The sequence below is a fragment of the Microcebus murinus genome, chromosome 17 (assembly GCF_040939455.1).
Source record: "Microcebus murinus isolate Inina chromosome 17, M.murinus_Inina_mat1.0, whole genome shotgun sequence".
NCBI classification, from domain to species: domain Eukaryota; kingdom Metazoa; phylum Chordata; class Mammalia; order Primates; family Cheirogaleidae; genus Microcebus; species Microcebus murinus.
The window spans coordinates 22,618,494-22,635,378 of NC_134120.1; the positions used below are offsets into that span (position 1 = coordinate 22,618,494).

Genomic DNA, 16,885 nt, shown 5'->3' on the forward strand with positions numbered 1-16,885 from the left:
CCCAGAAGACCCCAGCACGTGCCACCTTCAGGGAGAAAGGTGCATGGCTGGCTCCAGTGTTCCCAGACCTAACAGATCACCAGAAGCTTCCCTTCCCTTCCCCTTCCCCTTCCCCTTTCCCTTCCCTTCCCCCTTTCCCCTTCCCCCTTCCCCTCCCCCCTCCCCTCTTCCCCCCTTCCCCCTTCCCCCTTCCCCCCTTCTTCCCTGGAATCTCCCAGCCTCCCAGGAGAGCCTCATAACGCAGAGTGTTCTAAAGCCGAGTTTAGGCAGCCCTTTGGGGTGTGGCTGGAGCCAGATACTCCTTGCATGCTTCTAAGGCTCAGATAAGGCCCCATGTTCCCTCTGTCATGCAGCACCACCACCCGATGGCCTCACTGTCCTCTAAAAGCCTATGGCACCTAAAATTTCTACCCCTTGGGGGGAAGGTCTCGTGTGCCAGTTTCCAGTCATCTTTCCAGCAGCTTTTGTGGGCAGGAACCATGTCATTGAAGCCCTCACAGTTCTTGGGACAGTTGGCTGATGGGCTGGGAGAGGATGACCATGTAGTGGGTGTTTCCCCATCCTGCATGGGCACTCCAGGCATGAAGAGGAGCTGGAAATTGCAGCACATGGCAAACTGACTCGGTTTGGGTTTTGAGAAGAGTGACAGCTCTTGGCCTTGACGTGTGAGCAGTGCGTGGGATTGTGTGCCGTGTTAGGGACATCTAGGCTCAGAGAGCAGCATAGGAGCGGAATTTAAGTCCTGCCATTCTAAGGTGCAGCCAGAATCCTGAGATTGTTTAGTAACGAGATCAAGAGCTTAGCCTCTCTAACAGACCCTAGGGTACCCTGTGAGATTTCAAAGCCTTCAGGGTAGAAAGGAGCCTCGAAAGGGTGCTGGGTCACTTCTCTGATGTTAATGCACAGTGGTCTTACTTTTAAAGGCTTCTCTAGGGAGAATTTCCCCACATCATTTTTTTCTGTATGATTTTTAAATAATCATTCCCTAGAAGCCCTCCTCTGTAGCTCACCTATCATCCCATCTTTTCAGCCTACCAAAAGCAGAATGCTGGAGTGTGATCTTTGTAAACTAGAAAGACGAGCCTGAGCTAAGAGACTCCAGTTCCTTTGACCTGTGCTCTGGGGGGACCTTGGAGGCATCTCGTCACCTCTCTGTGAGGGGTTCACAGAGGCTGATCATTAACTCAGGGATTGGTTGACTACTTCTTATTGCAGTTTCGCTTTCCAACAAATTCTGCCTTATTTTTAGGGGTATCTGTAGCCCTTACTACACCTTAACCCTTTGCACTCAGATGTCGAGTGTGACTCGACACGGTTAGCAAAAATTATAGAGATTAAAATTACTCTTTGAATGTATCAATAATTTAAAATATGAAAAAATCCAAATAAATAAGTTTGTATGAAAAGAAACTCCAGTTTTTTATCCTACTGCGGCGCTTTGTAAAATCTGGGGTATTTACAAAATTAAATCCCAAGTAGAATAAAGGAATCAAGAAAAAAGCCGGCAAGTGCAAAGGGTTAAACCTGGGGTAGAATGAGAAGGAAATTGTATACTTTTCAACAACATTCTGAAGACAGAAGGAAATTGAAGCAGAGGTGATCATTGTGCCACCAGGAGCCCAGATGTCACATCTGAGCATCGAGTTTTATTCTATGTTTTGACCTTCCTCCCACCCAAGGCTTCTGGTCTGACTATTCTCAACATTGATTTTACAAGAGAAATCCAATTCCCTCCAGTCTATACATTTCTTTGCGGTGTTTTAATGTTGTGGACTATAAATTGATTCATTGTGTTTATTTTAAAAAGTCATCTCTGTTGATGGGAAAAATTACTATTATAATTCTGTTGTAGAGGAGAAGTTGCCCTATCTCCCTGACTGTGGCTTCGGTCATCTTAAGACATTTTTCCCAAGCTTACCCGAGCCCCTCATTCATCTCTGGGCCTCCGGCATTACAGTAATTACATTAGATGGCAAAGGAATTGTTACCAGATAATATCTCCGAAATAGGAAAATTATGAGCTAATTTCGGGCCATTTGAAATTAATGAGAATGTTCTTTGTGGAGCGCTACCAATGTAAACCTTTAGAAAATGACAAGTGGTGGATATTTAAACCCTCTCTGGAGCTCAGATACAAGCTCTGCCAGCACACCCAATTGCTATTATCTGGCCAGTTGCTGGGGTGGCTCTTTATCTTCCTTCTAGGTTTTGTTAATTAAATTTCCTCTGGGGCTTGGGTGTTGTCAGCAACCTCTCTTGGGGTGGGAGGCTGGGGGAGGGAATGAAGTTCTAGGGGACATAACTTGGTCTGCAGAACTGTCACCTGGGCTGGGAGGGCCCCAATCCAGTGCCCGTCTTCTCCTGGTCTGGAGTGCACAGGGGTGGGATCCTTCATCCCAGCATGGACTTTGCATCTTTGATCTTGCTTTATTAACCTAGAATTTTCTCCCACATGGGCATGGCCAAAGGCTGTACTTTAATGTGGTTGTCTCCAAGCAGTTGATGCCTTTGATCTCAAAGTTTCCCACTTCTCCATGGCTCACACCTTGGCACGGGAGGTGGGTGCCAGGGAGGAGAAGCCTGATGCCTTGTGGGCGCTGACCCAGCCTGCTCGAATCTGATGCCTCTATTTTTGTGGTCCCTCTGCATAGGGTGCTATCTCTGTGCCACCGTCATCCCCACCCCACCAGAGACAGTGGTCACATTTCTGTTCGGGGTTGGTACTTGGGGAGTAGGCTATATTGGAAAGGGTTACATGGCCTTCGTATAAGATTGAGGAAATTCAGTTTTCTATACTGAAGAATGGGAACGGGTGGAGAAATGAAAGATTTTGGAGAAGACTGAATGAAGCCTGTGCTGCAGGTCCTTGGTTTATATATTAGCACTGGCCCTCTGCCCCTCACCACGTGCTCAAATGTCTCCCTTTCTGGGAAGTTGTCGCTCATGTCTAGCCCTTCTGAAGTCATCTCTTCTTCCTTTTTTATAAAACTTTTCTTTCTCTCTGAATTAAAACTGTGTCCTCAGAAATTAGACTCTGCGTTCAAATTTGGGCCCTGCCTACTGACTCTCTGACCTTGGGCAGGTAGGTAATCTCCCCACACCTCAGTTTCTTCAGCTGTAGTGTGGATCAACAACAGACCCTAACTCGTGCTTGCTGTGAGCAGTCATCAGATTGAGAACTCGTGAAGCACTTGGGGCAATTTGCAGATGCTCCTTGGCAGGGCCTCTTCTGGCCTATTTGGCCGGTGTGTGAATGAAAACAAGGCAGCTCTTCCTCATAGAGTTCCACCCCTTCTCACCCCCTTGGCCTGATGCTGTTGTTCAGCGTACAAGGTGGGCCCGCTCATTGTAGCTGAAGTTGCTGGTGCTTGTCATGGTGTGGGCATGGCAAGTCACGCATCTGGTTATGTGGCCTTCTCTGCACAGCTTGTCGGCCATTTGAAGTCCTCTCATCCCCGTCTTCCTTGATGTCTTGAGAACCTCTCTGTTGGCCACCACCAGCTTAAATCAAGCCCTGACTGGATCTTGCCTGGCTTCCTGCTCCAGTAGTAACTACCTTACTCAACTTCCTGCCTCCAGTCTTATGTACCTTCCCCCAAACCACAGTTTCTCTCCTGCCCAACTCTGAGATGAAGATCTCATTGTCATTTCTCAATTTGAAATCCTCCAGAATCTCCCCATTATCCCCTGGTGAGATCCAAGCCTCTTGGTGTAGCTCACAAGGCCTGCGGAAGACTCGGCCGCCGCCTCCTGCTATACCTGCATCTCATCCCACCCGCCACCTGCCCCGGCTGTACCTTCCCTGCATGGCCATCGGGCCATATTATATTGCAGACACTTAAGTTGAGCAATGAATGATGATAGCATTGATATTCTAAAGTCTGAAGAGCTCAAATATAAATCCATTTTTAAAGTTGAAACCAAACAAAATTTAGCAAGGTTCACAGGTAATTCACAAAGTATGGATAACCTGTGCAGTCAGACAGAAAAATGTTAAACTCTATTAATGATCAAAGAAATTAAAATTCAAACAGACATTTTATATACCAAATAACCAAAGATTTTTAAAGTTATATACGCTGTTGACCAGAGAGCTGTGATACATTAATCCTCACGGTGGTGAGAGAGGGGCAGGCTGTGGGGGAGACCCTTGAGACCTGAATGGAGCTTAAGGGAAATATTTCAGGTGATGAAAATGTCTATCCTGGGTTGTGGTGACAGTTACACACTTGGTGACATTTTTCAAAAATTTATACTCTTAAAATTGGTGCATTGATTGTGTGTAAAACTCTAACTCAATAAAAATGACTACAACAAGATATTATTGACCAGTATTAGAACAAGATACTTTCCTACATTGGAAGGGTGGGGGAGGGGTAATCACATAAATTAGTTCCACTCTTCTAGGAGTTAACTTGCTTCCACCCTTCTGTTGGCATGATTCTAGGCTAGCATTGTAAGGAAAGAATCATGAATTCAAAGAATTTGTCACAAATTCTTGATGAATTGATAGCAACCTAAAAACTGGAAGAGGAACCAAAGTGTCCCCCAATGGGGGTGTGGCTGAATAGGATACATCTGTGTATTCTATTGTAGCCCCAGCCAGCTCAGTAGGCACCTTTGTGTGACTTGAGAACAGGTGTTATTTCCTGCGGATGGAGTGCTGGTCTCAGGCTCTCAGCTTGTGACGGGCTGGCTGATGAATTTCAGCACCACGTGGCCCTTCACCTGGGCACCTTTGCAATTCCAAAGTGACCTAGAATTCTAGACCCCAGCCCTGATCTATACAGTGGTCAACGAGGCAAATGTTAAAACTGCTTTCAGGGCAGCAGTGTGGGGAAGTGTTTGCAAGGGAACAGTAAATGATAAAAATAGGTAAAACTTTACATTTTTTTGGGGAAAAAAAGAATGACATATAAAAATCCCTAAAAGGAAACGTACCAAGATGTAGCTGGTGGTTGATATGAATAATAGAATCATTGATGACTTTTTCTATGTCTGCTTTTCCTAAATTTTCCTGCTGTCGGTACTTTTCCTAGTTGTAAAAATACACATGTGTTCCTTCCTAATTTCGTAAGGCTCTCTGTAGTGCTAACATCTGCAACAGTGGCCTCTTGGAACTCAAGAGCAGAAACTGGGGACTCTGGAGGAACCAGGGGCAGAGCTGGCTGGGAATAAAGGGTGAGGGCAGCCCTGAAAGGAGTTGTCTCTTACCTTTGTCCTCTCCTTCTGTTCTGTAGGTTTGAGACCTTTGAAGTGAACAGCTTTGAGCAGTTTTGCATTAACTACGCAAATGAGAAGCTCCAGCAGCAGTTCAACTGGGTAGGCGGGATCCCTGGGCCAGGGGTACTGGGCTGGGGAGATCTCTCTCTCTCTTCCTGGGGGTGACAGCCTAGGTGAATTCTCTTCCATCTGAGGCCCGTGGGCTCCACTCTGCCCTCACCTGTGCTTGGTTTCCTGGCAGTGCCCTGAGCATTAGGAAGGTGCTCTCGGCTGTCAGGTGGCAGTCCCGGCTGGGCAGCTGGCTGAGAATGTAAACGATCTTCCCCATGGGCTTGACTCCTTTAAGCCTGGGTTTCTAGGGTGGTCAAGCACCTGCAAGCCAGATACAGAGTTTCTTGTGATCGGTTGGGGTACAACAACACAGGTGATTGTTAAAATCACCTAGGGAAGAGTTCATAGGAATGAGAAATCACCTAAATGCACTTTTCTTTTCTGCAATCATGACCGTGAATAGCACCCAAACCTTTCTAGCGATTACCGGCTTAACCTACAAGACCCAGAACTCACTGAGTGCTCGGGGGAGGTGAATGATAAGGTGTGCCTGCAATTCACCCACCGTGACCTTTTCACCTCTTGCCCCCTAGCATGTGTTCAAACTAGAGCAAGAGGAATACATGAAGGAGCAGATCCCTTGGACCTTGATTGATTTCCATGATAACCAGCCTTGTATCGACCTCATAGAAGCTAAGCTGGGGATCTTGGACCTGTTGGATGAAGAATGTAAGGTAAAACTGATGCTGCCATTGAATAGTTCAGTTCTAGGCTTGGGTGTGGGGCTGAAGGCAACTGTGCCACCTTTACCACCACAGTCAGTTTCAGAACATTTTCATCACCCCCACAGAGGAACCCATTTGCAGCAGCTGCTCCCCGTTGCCACCGGCCGTAGGCAGCCACGAATCTGCTTTCTGTCTCTCTAGAATTGCCTGTTCTGGGCATTTCATGCAGATGGGACCTTCACTTTCTGAAGTGGGATGATTAGGCCTCAGAAGGACAGAACCAACCTAGATGAGGACAAAGCTGGAGTCCAGGCTCCTGGCCCAGTGCTCATTCAGCATAAAAAATGAGAAGCCACCTATGGATTCCATACTAAAGCATTTTTGGTTCAGCTGCATATTCCAGAGCTTCTGATAACAGTGACCCAGATGTTACCAGAACACAAGATTTTCTTTCTCCTATGGCTGTTTAAAATCTACCTTATGGAAATATTTTTGGAAAAAAGCACCTTCTACCTGACCCTACCTTCATGGCTCCCTTTAAAACTCTATTTTCGGGAAGGAAAGCAAAATAGCCAAGAACACATGCCTCAGAGCCAGCCTGTCCTGGTTGCAACCCCAGCTCTGCCACTCCAGTTGTGGGACCTTGAGCAAGTTACTTAACCTCACTGTCTCAATTTCCTTATCTCTAAAGTGTGTGCAAACACAGTGGCTAGCTCATAGTATTCTGAGGATGAAATGAGTTGATATGTCTAAAATGTGTAGAAAAATGCCTGGCAAATGATAAGTGCTATGGCCATTAGCTGTTAGTATTACCTGGGAATCATAATTGCTATAAATTCCTGCTGGCCCTTATTTTTCATTGGAGATAGGGTGGGCAGTGCAAGAAGACTGATCCTTGTCAGGAAATATGTAACATGTGACTTCAGTTGTTGGTCTCCTCTGCTTATTAATTCATGCCAGTCTGAATTAGTGACTATGTAGGATTATGGATGGAGTCTTCTCATAGAAGTCCAATTTCATTTTCAAGACAAGATGATTTTGTTCCTGGCAAATCTGTTTGCTTAGGTGGACTTGTCACTGTGGTTCTAACTGCCCCAGTTGTGCCAATTCTTGAGGTTCCTCTTATTCCTGTCTCTGGCCATCCCAGTCCTGACAGCCCTGCCAGGCCGACCTCTGCCTCCTTCACACCTGGTGGTTCCAAACACAGAATGCTTGGAGACAAATAAAACACAGTATATATAGAAAATGCTGAATTAAAAATATCGTATTGTCTGCCCAACACAATTAATAATCTCCTTCAAGAAAGGGTTATTTTTTTCCTTGAATTTCCTATGGCATTTAGCATTGGGTATTCAATATTATTAATAGTTACACCAACTAAAGCTTGAGAAAAATCAGTTTGCTTACAAAGAATTTAAGAAGTTTGTTCCTAAGTAGGTAAGCATTTTCTTCATGACAAAGGTTTTATTAATGTATTATGTAAAGCCCTTTTTAAGTGGCTAGTTGCAAGGGTCACCTTCAACCCTGCCTGATCTAAATGTACACTCTGAACTAATGAGGGCGAGTCAGTTATGACCAGTAACTGAGGACTGGACCCATGCTGGTCAGTGAGTGTCTATAGTGGTGGCCAAGGGTGACGAGAGAGCACCTTCCCATTGGGAAAGTTGCCGTCATCCTTGACAATTTGAATCGTGGTTACAATGACTCTGTTACATTTTCAATGAAGCAAGATGCTTTTATTTTTTTTTTACTTCTGATGAAACCATCCATAAAGGTACTGAAAGGGGCTGCCCTTCCAAATTCCTAATGCAGCAGAACCTTTCAACCTGAATTTAAATTTTGGGGGAGGCAGAGATTAGTACTGTGTACATCCATCACTAGGTACTCAGTACCCGATATGTGACCAGAACCCACAAAGTTCTCTGAGGAGCAGGGAAACAACAGTAAGGCATGGTCAGTCCTTGAACCCAGCAAACTGTTAGGACGTGCCTAGTAACCGGTGGCGAGCAACATGCTAGCCAATGTGCCGGAGCTGAGTTGTAATTCCAAGGAAGAGAGAAGCGAGGTGAAGAGTGGTCAGGGGAAGGATGAACTTGAGCCGAGCTGGGGCAGTGGTATTTAGGTGAGCGTAGAGAGGGAGGCTGGGCTTTCCTGTGGCAGTTCACCTGAGTCGGCAGAGCTTGGCTCTGGAGGTGGATGTGACATGTTCGTGATGCTGAAGTCACGGGCCCACCTGCAGGGACGAAGCTCTTTAAGGTTGTTCCACAAGCTGTGACTCTGCTCCTGTGACCTTGGCTTCCACCTTCATCCTCTCGGGCACTTCCAGCATCTGCCAACCAGCAGGCCCTGTGAGGCTTATAAGCATGCTGCCGTGGGAACCAGCCCACACGTGGCAGGATCCCGAATGTCCACGGTTGAACTGTTCTTTCCACAGTGCTGCTGTGGTCCCGGTTTGAGAGCTGGAGCCAACTTACTGCCAGATGCCATCCCTCTGCCGCAACTCTTTCCTTTTCACAAAGCACTCTGCCCTGTTTGGTGGTTCGCAGGTCCCCAAAGGAACTGACCAGAACTGGGCTCAGAAGCTCTACGACCGGCACTCCAGCAGCCAGCACTTCCAGAAACCCCGCATGTCCAACACGGCCTTCATTGTCGTGCACTTTGCGGATAAGGTAGGGCATTCCCTTGGCCCCACTGTTGGGAGACTTGGGGATTTCTGGGCTAAGAGGGAGCTGTCCCTTTTGAGATCAGGTGGCCTGAAGCCTCAGATAGTTCCCTTCCATCCTTTCTTACTCAGCCTGCTCCATTTCTGGGGGATGCCAAATTGCTACCACACAGCATAACCCCACAGGGGGTGTTGGAGTCACCCAGCTGCAAGCTCAACTATTTATGGAAGGTCACTCTTCGGGGAACTCAGCAGCGAGTAAGGCAGCTACGGGTCTGCCCTCGTGGAGCTTGGGAGAGGAAAGGGAGGAGTGGACAGGAGGCACCGAGTGGTCTGGCTTCTTATGGGGAACAGGTGTCACTCTGCTTCAGGTGGCTCCTTTCCCAGCAACTGGTAAAGATGTAGAATTTTTCTAAATGGATTTGCTCGATACGCACCAGCCCTGTGGTTTTCAAATTTTAATGTGTTCGTAAATCACCAAGGGCTTGTTAAAATGCAAACTCTGATTCAGTGGGGCTGGGATATGGCTGAGGAGCTGCATTTGTAGAGCCCTAAAGAAGCCTTCTGTTATGGGAACTCCCTTTTAAGACAATATTTTCTTCCACAAAATGAATACTCGGTTCCCTCTGTGTTAAATCCTGCACATTTATTGGATTTGCATTTTAAATGGAACATCTGTGGGTTTCCTATCTACTCCAGCGCTTTTTGGAACACCCTCTGTGGAAGAGATGAAACTACTCAAGTACTCAAATTGCTGAAGGAACCGGGTCAGGCTCAGGCACTAACTGTTTCCTTCCCCTGTTGCTGCTGCCCCAGGTGGAGTACCTTTCAGATGGTTTTCTGGAGAAAAACAGGGACACAGTGTATGAAGAACAGATCAACATCCTGAAGGCCAGCAAGGTAAAGAGCATCCAAATGGGGCAGCAGAGCCGGGCCTGGGAGAGGCCGGTGTTGGCCCCGCTCTGGTGGGAGGGCAGAGATGTTGGGTGGGGAGACTGAGGGGTTTGTTGGGTATTTCAGCCTGAAAACATTCGCGTGTGGCCTGATGGAGGGAAGGAAGCAGGGAGTGGGGATGGAGAGGAGATGCGTGTGAGGGGAAGGGTTTGGGGGCGTGGGAGAGACGACAGCCCGGGAGGAGAGACCACGGCGAGCAATGATGGAAACAGAGCTGCCGTTCATTAAGACACCTTTCTGCTTTCTTCCTTCATTGTAAAGTTATTTAAATCCCTTCAAATGCCAGGATCTGTGCATTTAACTTCTGTTTAGCAGTGTACAGAACCCTCTATAAATGAAAACTTAATAGAATGGAAGGTGGGATTTAAGGGACACTCGAAATCTAGTACTTTGGATTCTATTATATCTCCAGAATCGTTTCCTTTTCATGAGCATTACAAAATGTTAGCAGATATTGTATCCATTCTACAAGTAGAGGAAACAAGGCACCAATTCATCCATCATGTCTTTTGTTTGTTTGTTTGTTTGTTTGTTTTGAGACAGAGTCTCACTCTGTTGCCTGGGCTAGAGTGCCTCACAGCAACCTCAAACTCCTGGGCTCAGGTGACCCTCCTGCCTCAGCCTTCCAAGTAGCTGGGACTACAGGCATGCACCACCATGCCTGGCTAATTTTTTCTATGTATTTTTAGTTGGCCAATTAATTTCTTTCTATTTTTAATAGAGACGGGGTCTCGTTCTTGCTCAGGCTGGTTTTGAACTCCTGACCTTGAGCGATCCTCACACCTCGCCTCCCACAGTGCTAGGATTACAGGCCTGAGCCACTGTGCCCGCCCGGCCCAAACACATCTTTTTTAAGCACCTGCCTTGTGAGGCACTGCCCTAAACACACCTGTTTTCATACAAAGGCAAGCAAAACAGATTCTACCACTGACTTCCTTACCTTCTCGTGGGCCGTGAGTGGGCAGGTAAAGACAGACACAGGTGACTGTGAGAGGGCAGGAGGCAGGGGGAGAGGGTTGGGTGGCGGGCGGGAAGCATGTGTGCCAGCGTTCTAAAAGGCCAGCGCTGATGCAGAGGCTGCTGCTGGCTTTAGCCCTTCAGAGGAAATCTACGAAAAGACTTTCCAGGACTTAGGAGGCTTTCTCTCAGACCTCATGATACTGAACTCACTGCAGGAGCCTGATAACACTGTAGAAATGGCAGATTAATTTCTCTTTGCGATAAGCTTTAGATGAATGCAATAGGGTGAGATGATAGAATGGAGGAAATACACCCAGCAAAATAGACCCAAGGACACAAAGCCAAGTAAACCCTATTACATCACGTGGCCCCAAGGCTTGAGGGGTTTAGAGAGGGTTTTAGTAAGTAGCAGCATGAAGACTGCCCAGGGCAGACCCCCCTGCCCATTGTCATTTCTGGGTATCTGGGACATCAGGGAATTAGTCACCACTGAAACAAATTCCCTTTGTGTGCATGTGGGTATCGTTGGAGTTCAACCTCTCGGTTTTCCAGGTGTCCAGAGCTCTGGTCCACAGTGGTTGATAGGACTTTTTTCCATTTTTCACAAGGGCTGTGGGATGGAAGAAGAGCAGCAAGGCACAGGGAAAGAGTTAGAAGTAAGAGGGTGGAGCATTAGGAGTCTTCCTCATCATGGTTTCTTAGAATGCTTAGAAGTCTGTAACTACCTGAGTCTGGCAGTGGCCCCAGAGGTCCAGGAAACTGCCTTGGTAAAAGTTTCTCCTTTCAGGTAAGAGCACAAATGAGGGGTGAGGGGAAGGGAGCTGAGTACTAAACACAGAGTTTGGTTCTGCCATGATATTTACTTTTTAGGGTCTTAATTTATGTGATTCTCTAAAGAGGAACATTGCACATGAAACTATCCTCTATGCTCTCTCCAGCTGATTGTTTATTAGTAGCTGAGCTTTTTATAAATTTTTATTTAACAAATTTATCAAGTATTTATGTAGTATATAGTGGTGACCAACATGTATGGTTAACCTCATGGAACTTAGTGAAAAAGTTTAATTACAAAGTGTAGTAACATTAAGGTCAAGAAGAGTGTGCTACAGGAAAAAGTGATAGGGATACTTTATGGGCCCCCAAGACCATCCCCAGGTTCCATTGTTTGCTGGAAAGACTCACAGAACTCAGCACAGGGTTGTGCTTGTGGCTGTGATTGATTTACAGTAAAAGGATGCAGAACAAAATCAGCAAAGGGAAAGTTGCACACAGTAAAGTCCAGGGGAGACCAAACACAAGCTTTGGAGAATCCTCTCCCAGTGGGGTCTTACGAGATGCACATAAGGCCCCCTACCCTGGAATGAAGTTGTGGTGGCAGTACTTGTGAGATGCCTACCAAGAATGTCACCTGAGCCTCGGTGGTCAGGGTTTTTATTTGGGCCCAATTATGTAGGTACTTTTCACCTAACCCAACCAAAATTCCAGACTCCCAGAAGGATAGTAGGTATCCAGCATATTGTTTGCATGAACAACTCAGATACAGTGAACTGTTCTTACTGGGGAATGGTGGAATCTCTCCTGAAGTCTAAGTTCCCAGACACCAGCCAGCAGTCAACTTTGTAAATAGGCATTTCTACGAATGGCAGTCTTGGGCCTGCTGTGTTGGCTCCTTGCTGTACAGGAATTATCATTTTAGATTAGGGGTACTATGTTTTTATTAGAAATTAAATATAAGCTCATAAGAAATTAAAATAAAGTAGAAACACATTAAAATAAGTCCTCTCACCCACGCCTTGATCCATCTTTTGATGAATTCCTATTCATGTTCAAGCATATTGGCATATCGTTTGAAGATTGAAATAACCACATTATATATACATTTTCCTCTCTAATTTTTCACTTACCATTGTATCTTGGCTATCTTTCCACAGGAGTACACATCTACTTTTCTTTTTTTCAAAACAACTGCTGGGAGTTAGCTGTTTCAAATAATGTAGCAATGAATGTCCTTTGTATCTTTGTATACTTGTACAATCAATTATGTCTGTTGGGTAAACTTTTACAAGTGGAATTGATGATTCCAAGAGTATGGACATCAAAAATTCATACATACTGCTACATTGGAGGATAATATACCGTGCTTCCCCGAAAATAAGACTTACCCATAAGATAAGCCCTAGCAGGATTTCTAAGCATTTGTGCAATGTAAGCCCTACCCCGAAAATAAGATCTAGTGATGGGCGTGGCTACGCAGTGTATCTGCACAACCCATGCATTTTGTCTCGGAGTGGTAAAGACGAGTAGCCCTTCTCATCTGCCCCATCCTAACAGCTACTATCCCAGAGGTGACACCAGAGAGGTGTGGGCAGCCCCACCAACAAGGTCAGCTCCCCCTGTCAAGTCCCGGCCATCCTGTGCATGCTGCAAGCTGAGGCTTTGAGGGGAAAATAACACATCCCCTGAAAATAAGCCCTAGGGTGTCTTCTTGAGGAAAAATAAATATAAGACCTTGTCTTATTTTCGGGGAAACACGGTAGGTCTGTGATCTTTTCTTGCAATGTAACCAACTTCCTCCTTCTCTTCCCTACCCACCCACCCACAATTCTAGCTTTCCCCACACTAGCTAACATTTCTAAAGAAACAGTGACCTTGCTGCCACCCCCGAGATGCTGTGATGGTGGCCAGCAGGATCATCACCAACCTGTTAGTTGGTCTGATGGCTCAGACCAACCATCAGGGCTTCTGGGCTGCCAGACCCCAGCTGGGGGAGTGCTGGGAATGCTCCACCCGGAACTCCTTCCAGCCCATTTCAGACGTCCCAGAACATAGAAAGCAAAGATTGATGCTAGAGCACTATCAACCTGCAGGTGGGCTGTACGCAGACTGCAGCTGCAGATCAGGGTGTGCTCATTCTAAGTGTGCTCTAAATCATCTGGGCAGATGGGCATGTTCGGCAGCCTCCATCGTTTAGCATTTCTAAAGCTCATTGTTCATGGAGCCTCTATTATTTTTCTTAAAATGATTTAGTTTTCACAGCAGCCCTAAGAGGCTTATGTTTCTTGACTCCATGTTAGAGGTGAAAAAATAAAGACCTGGAAATATACAAGGTCCTGTGTCACAGCATTAAAATTTTAATGCATAATTTTTTATTGGTTTTCATCTCAATTAGCTCAACTAAATCTCCAATACTATGGGTAAATTCGTAATTTTATTTTATGGGAGAATATTAGCTGTTTTCCTTTGTGTGGCATTCTTGATAATTATTCACGACAACTTGTTAATTTCTTAAGCAGCATGGCATAGAAGACTCCCATGTATGCTACCAGGCAAAGGGATGTTTGAGGACCTCCCACCAAGAGCAGTGAAGTAACACTGTGATAATGAGAATGTAATTAGTAAAGCCAGTTACCCTGCCTAAGAGGTTCTAATGTAGCTAATTGCTTTCTCAGCTATCAGAGAGCTATAAATAGAGACTTAAGTAAAGAAATACTTCTTTAAAACATGAGTTCAAGTTATGAATAGACTCACTGCTTTAAATACTAAAGGATAGAGATTTTTCCTCCTGGTATTTATTATAAAAAGGAATAGTTTATCAATAAGGAAAAAAAAAAAACCTTAGAAAGAATATTTTTTCCTCTAAAGATTTCCTATTCCAGGCCACCACTGAGTGTAGGTCAGAGGGACACACAGTGGGTCATGTGTCTGTGCCAAGGAGTGACATAAACATTCCTTCTGCTGGGCAGCAAGGGTGATCTGGGTGGTGGTCCCGATGCCGTCTCTCCACTGCATCCCAGCAGAGAGAATCTCGAGACCACTGTGGTCCAGCGACCATCTTGGCCCAAAGCCACCTGCCCTGAGCCATGGCAATCCCTGGTCCAGGAGTCACAACGGAGCAACTCAGAGAAGGCCTAAATGTTCTCTGTCCCCCTCTTTCTGCTGCTTATGACTTCAGCTCATCAAGGAATGACATGTACATGTGTGTGTTGCCTTCTACACTAATATGTTCCTAAAGGTCACACGTACATCCCATCCTGAGCAAATAGCTTGCTTTTTTAAAGTTTATTTTTATTTATTTTTTTATTATTTTATTTATTTATTTATTTTTGAGACAGAGTCTCGCTTTGTTGCCCAGGCTAGAGTGAGTGCCGTGGCGTCAGCCTAGCTCACAGCAACCTCAAACTCCTGGGCTCAAGCGATCCTCCTGCCTCAGCCTCCCAAGTGGCTGGGACTACAGGCATGTGCCACCATGCCTGACTAATTGTTTCTATATATATTAGTTGGCCAATTAAATTTTTTCTATTTATAGTAGACATGGGGTCTCGCTCTTGCTCAGGCTGGTTTCGAACTCCTGACCTCGAGCAATCCGCCCGCCTCGGCCTCCCAGAGTGCTAGGATTACAGGCGTGAGCCACTGCGCACAGCCTATTTTTATTTTTTATATTTTTAAATTTTTTATGTAGGAGCTTTATTGAGATAATCAACTTACTATAAAATGCTTGTTCTTAAATGTACTGGAGAGCTTCCTGCGTAAAATGTGCTGGTAGTTGAAAGGCTTTTACTCATGTTTGGAATAAATGGGTCACTATGTAAGAGAGAACTTGTTAGTCGACAACACAATAATATTATCCCTTTTCCAATGTAGGAAAGTCCATGTTTTTCGTCTTCCAAAAATTGAAGTGCTGAGATGTTTGTCCTCCAAAGTCCATTTAAAACCTTTTCTTAAAATTTTTATGTTTAATTTTTATGGGTACATAATAGTTGTAAATATTTATGGGGTACATGTGATATTTTGGTCTGAGAATACTACCATGTTTCCCCGAAAATAAGACAGGGTCTTATATTTATTTTTCCTCAAGAAGACACCCTAGTGCTTATTTTCAGGGGATGTGTTATTTTTTTTTTAAGTATAGTACAACTGTCTACATTTATTCAAATATAGTTAAGTCATCATCTTCGGGAACATCATCATAACTCTCCAAGCCCCGAATTCCATCCTGAATTTCTTGCGACTCTATTTCCTTTAGAACCATTGGCCCCAATCTCATGTGGAGCAATAGAGCTCTCATGGGGCAGATGAGAAGGGCGACTCATCGTCTTTACTGCTCTGTGACGAAATGCATGGGTTGTGCAGATATGCTGCATAGCCACGCCCATCACTAGGTCTTATTTTCGGGGTAGGGCTTATATTGCACAAATGCTTAGAAATCCTGCTAGGGCTTATTTTATAGGTAGGTCTTATTTTCAGGGAAACACAGTATGTGTAATGGTCAAGTTAGTGTAATTAGGATCCATCCATCGCCTCAAACACTTTGTGATGGGAACATTCTGAATTCATTCCTCTAGTTATTTTGAGTTTTAAACAACATATTTCTTATCTAAAAGTTGAAATTTTTTTTCCCCTAGAGGGTACCACTAACCATGTAAAAGGAATTGATTGAAAAGAAAATATTTTTTATTATATTTATAGCCATAGTTTTTACAGATAAGATCTTAGGCAAGAGATCTCAAACTGTTCTTATACTGTGTCTTATTATAGTTCCCTGTGTTCGTTTTAAAGGAAAGATCTCTTATGTTCTTATAAACACAAGTGAATAGGTGTGACTTCCAAGGTAACAGCTATAATTGAGTTTTTTCTTGAACTGTCAAATGGTCTTTAAGAGTGTTTTCATACTTAATCCCTTTTTGATTTGCCTCAGGCTTTAAAAAATCTATAAATAGACTTGAATAGCAGAGCTATGAAAGCCAGTACCTATGGACACATTTTATGTAAGTGAAAAACAGAATTAGGGAAGTGAGTAGTTTGTTAGGAAGTGTTACCTTGCGTGTTTTCCAGCTGGAAGGGAATAAGTTTTTAGAAAGGCCCAGGCAGGTGCCATTTCCTTGGGCTGCCCTAATAAGGTGGGTTGTTGTCATATTACTGGTGAGTCAGTTTATAGACTTCAGTTTTTAGAGTTCTTAATAGGTCTAAAAACATAATTGGAGTTAGCCAATTAAAGAAGAAACAACTTTCTCCCCCTCACTCAGAAATGTGTTCTTTTGTATAAATCCTTTGTCTAGGAAGACCTTGGGAAATACTATTCCTTGGGGGTCTGTCTATAGCTGGGACACTCCAGGGGCAGGGCAGTCCCTACCTGGCCCAGCCCTCCTGGCGGATGGGGACAGTCATTGTGTTTCCTGCCTGGGTCTTTTGCTATTGCCTACAGCCCAGGATTGAATGGTACCTCGTAGTCTTTCGGTCCTGCCTCAAAATAGATCTGTGTTCACTGAGTTTATAAAACAAATTCTGAATAGAATACGAAGCCTACACCTCC

General features: G+C 44.9%; 1 protein-coding gene across 2 annotated transcripts in view; it reads left to right on the forward strand.

Annotated features, from left to right (window-relative positions):
* The window catches only part of MYO5B (myosin VB), a 283,722-nt gene that overhangs the window by 185,775 nt on the left and 81,062 nt on the right, over positions 1-16,885 (forward strand). For both annotated transcript variants that reach the window (XM_020282335.2, XM_075993885.1), the window contains exons 11-14: positions 5,241-5,322; positions 5,868-6,008; positions 8,546-8,668; positions 9,478-9,561. In XM_020282335.2, the coding sequence (XP_020137924.2) occupies positions 5,241-5,322; positions 5,868-6,008; positions 8,546-8,668; positions 9,478-9,561 (430 nt within the window). The remainder of the gene's footprint in view (positions 1-5,240; positions 5,323-5,867; positions 6,009-8,545; positions 8,669-9,477; positions 9,562-16,885) is intronic.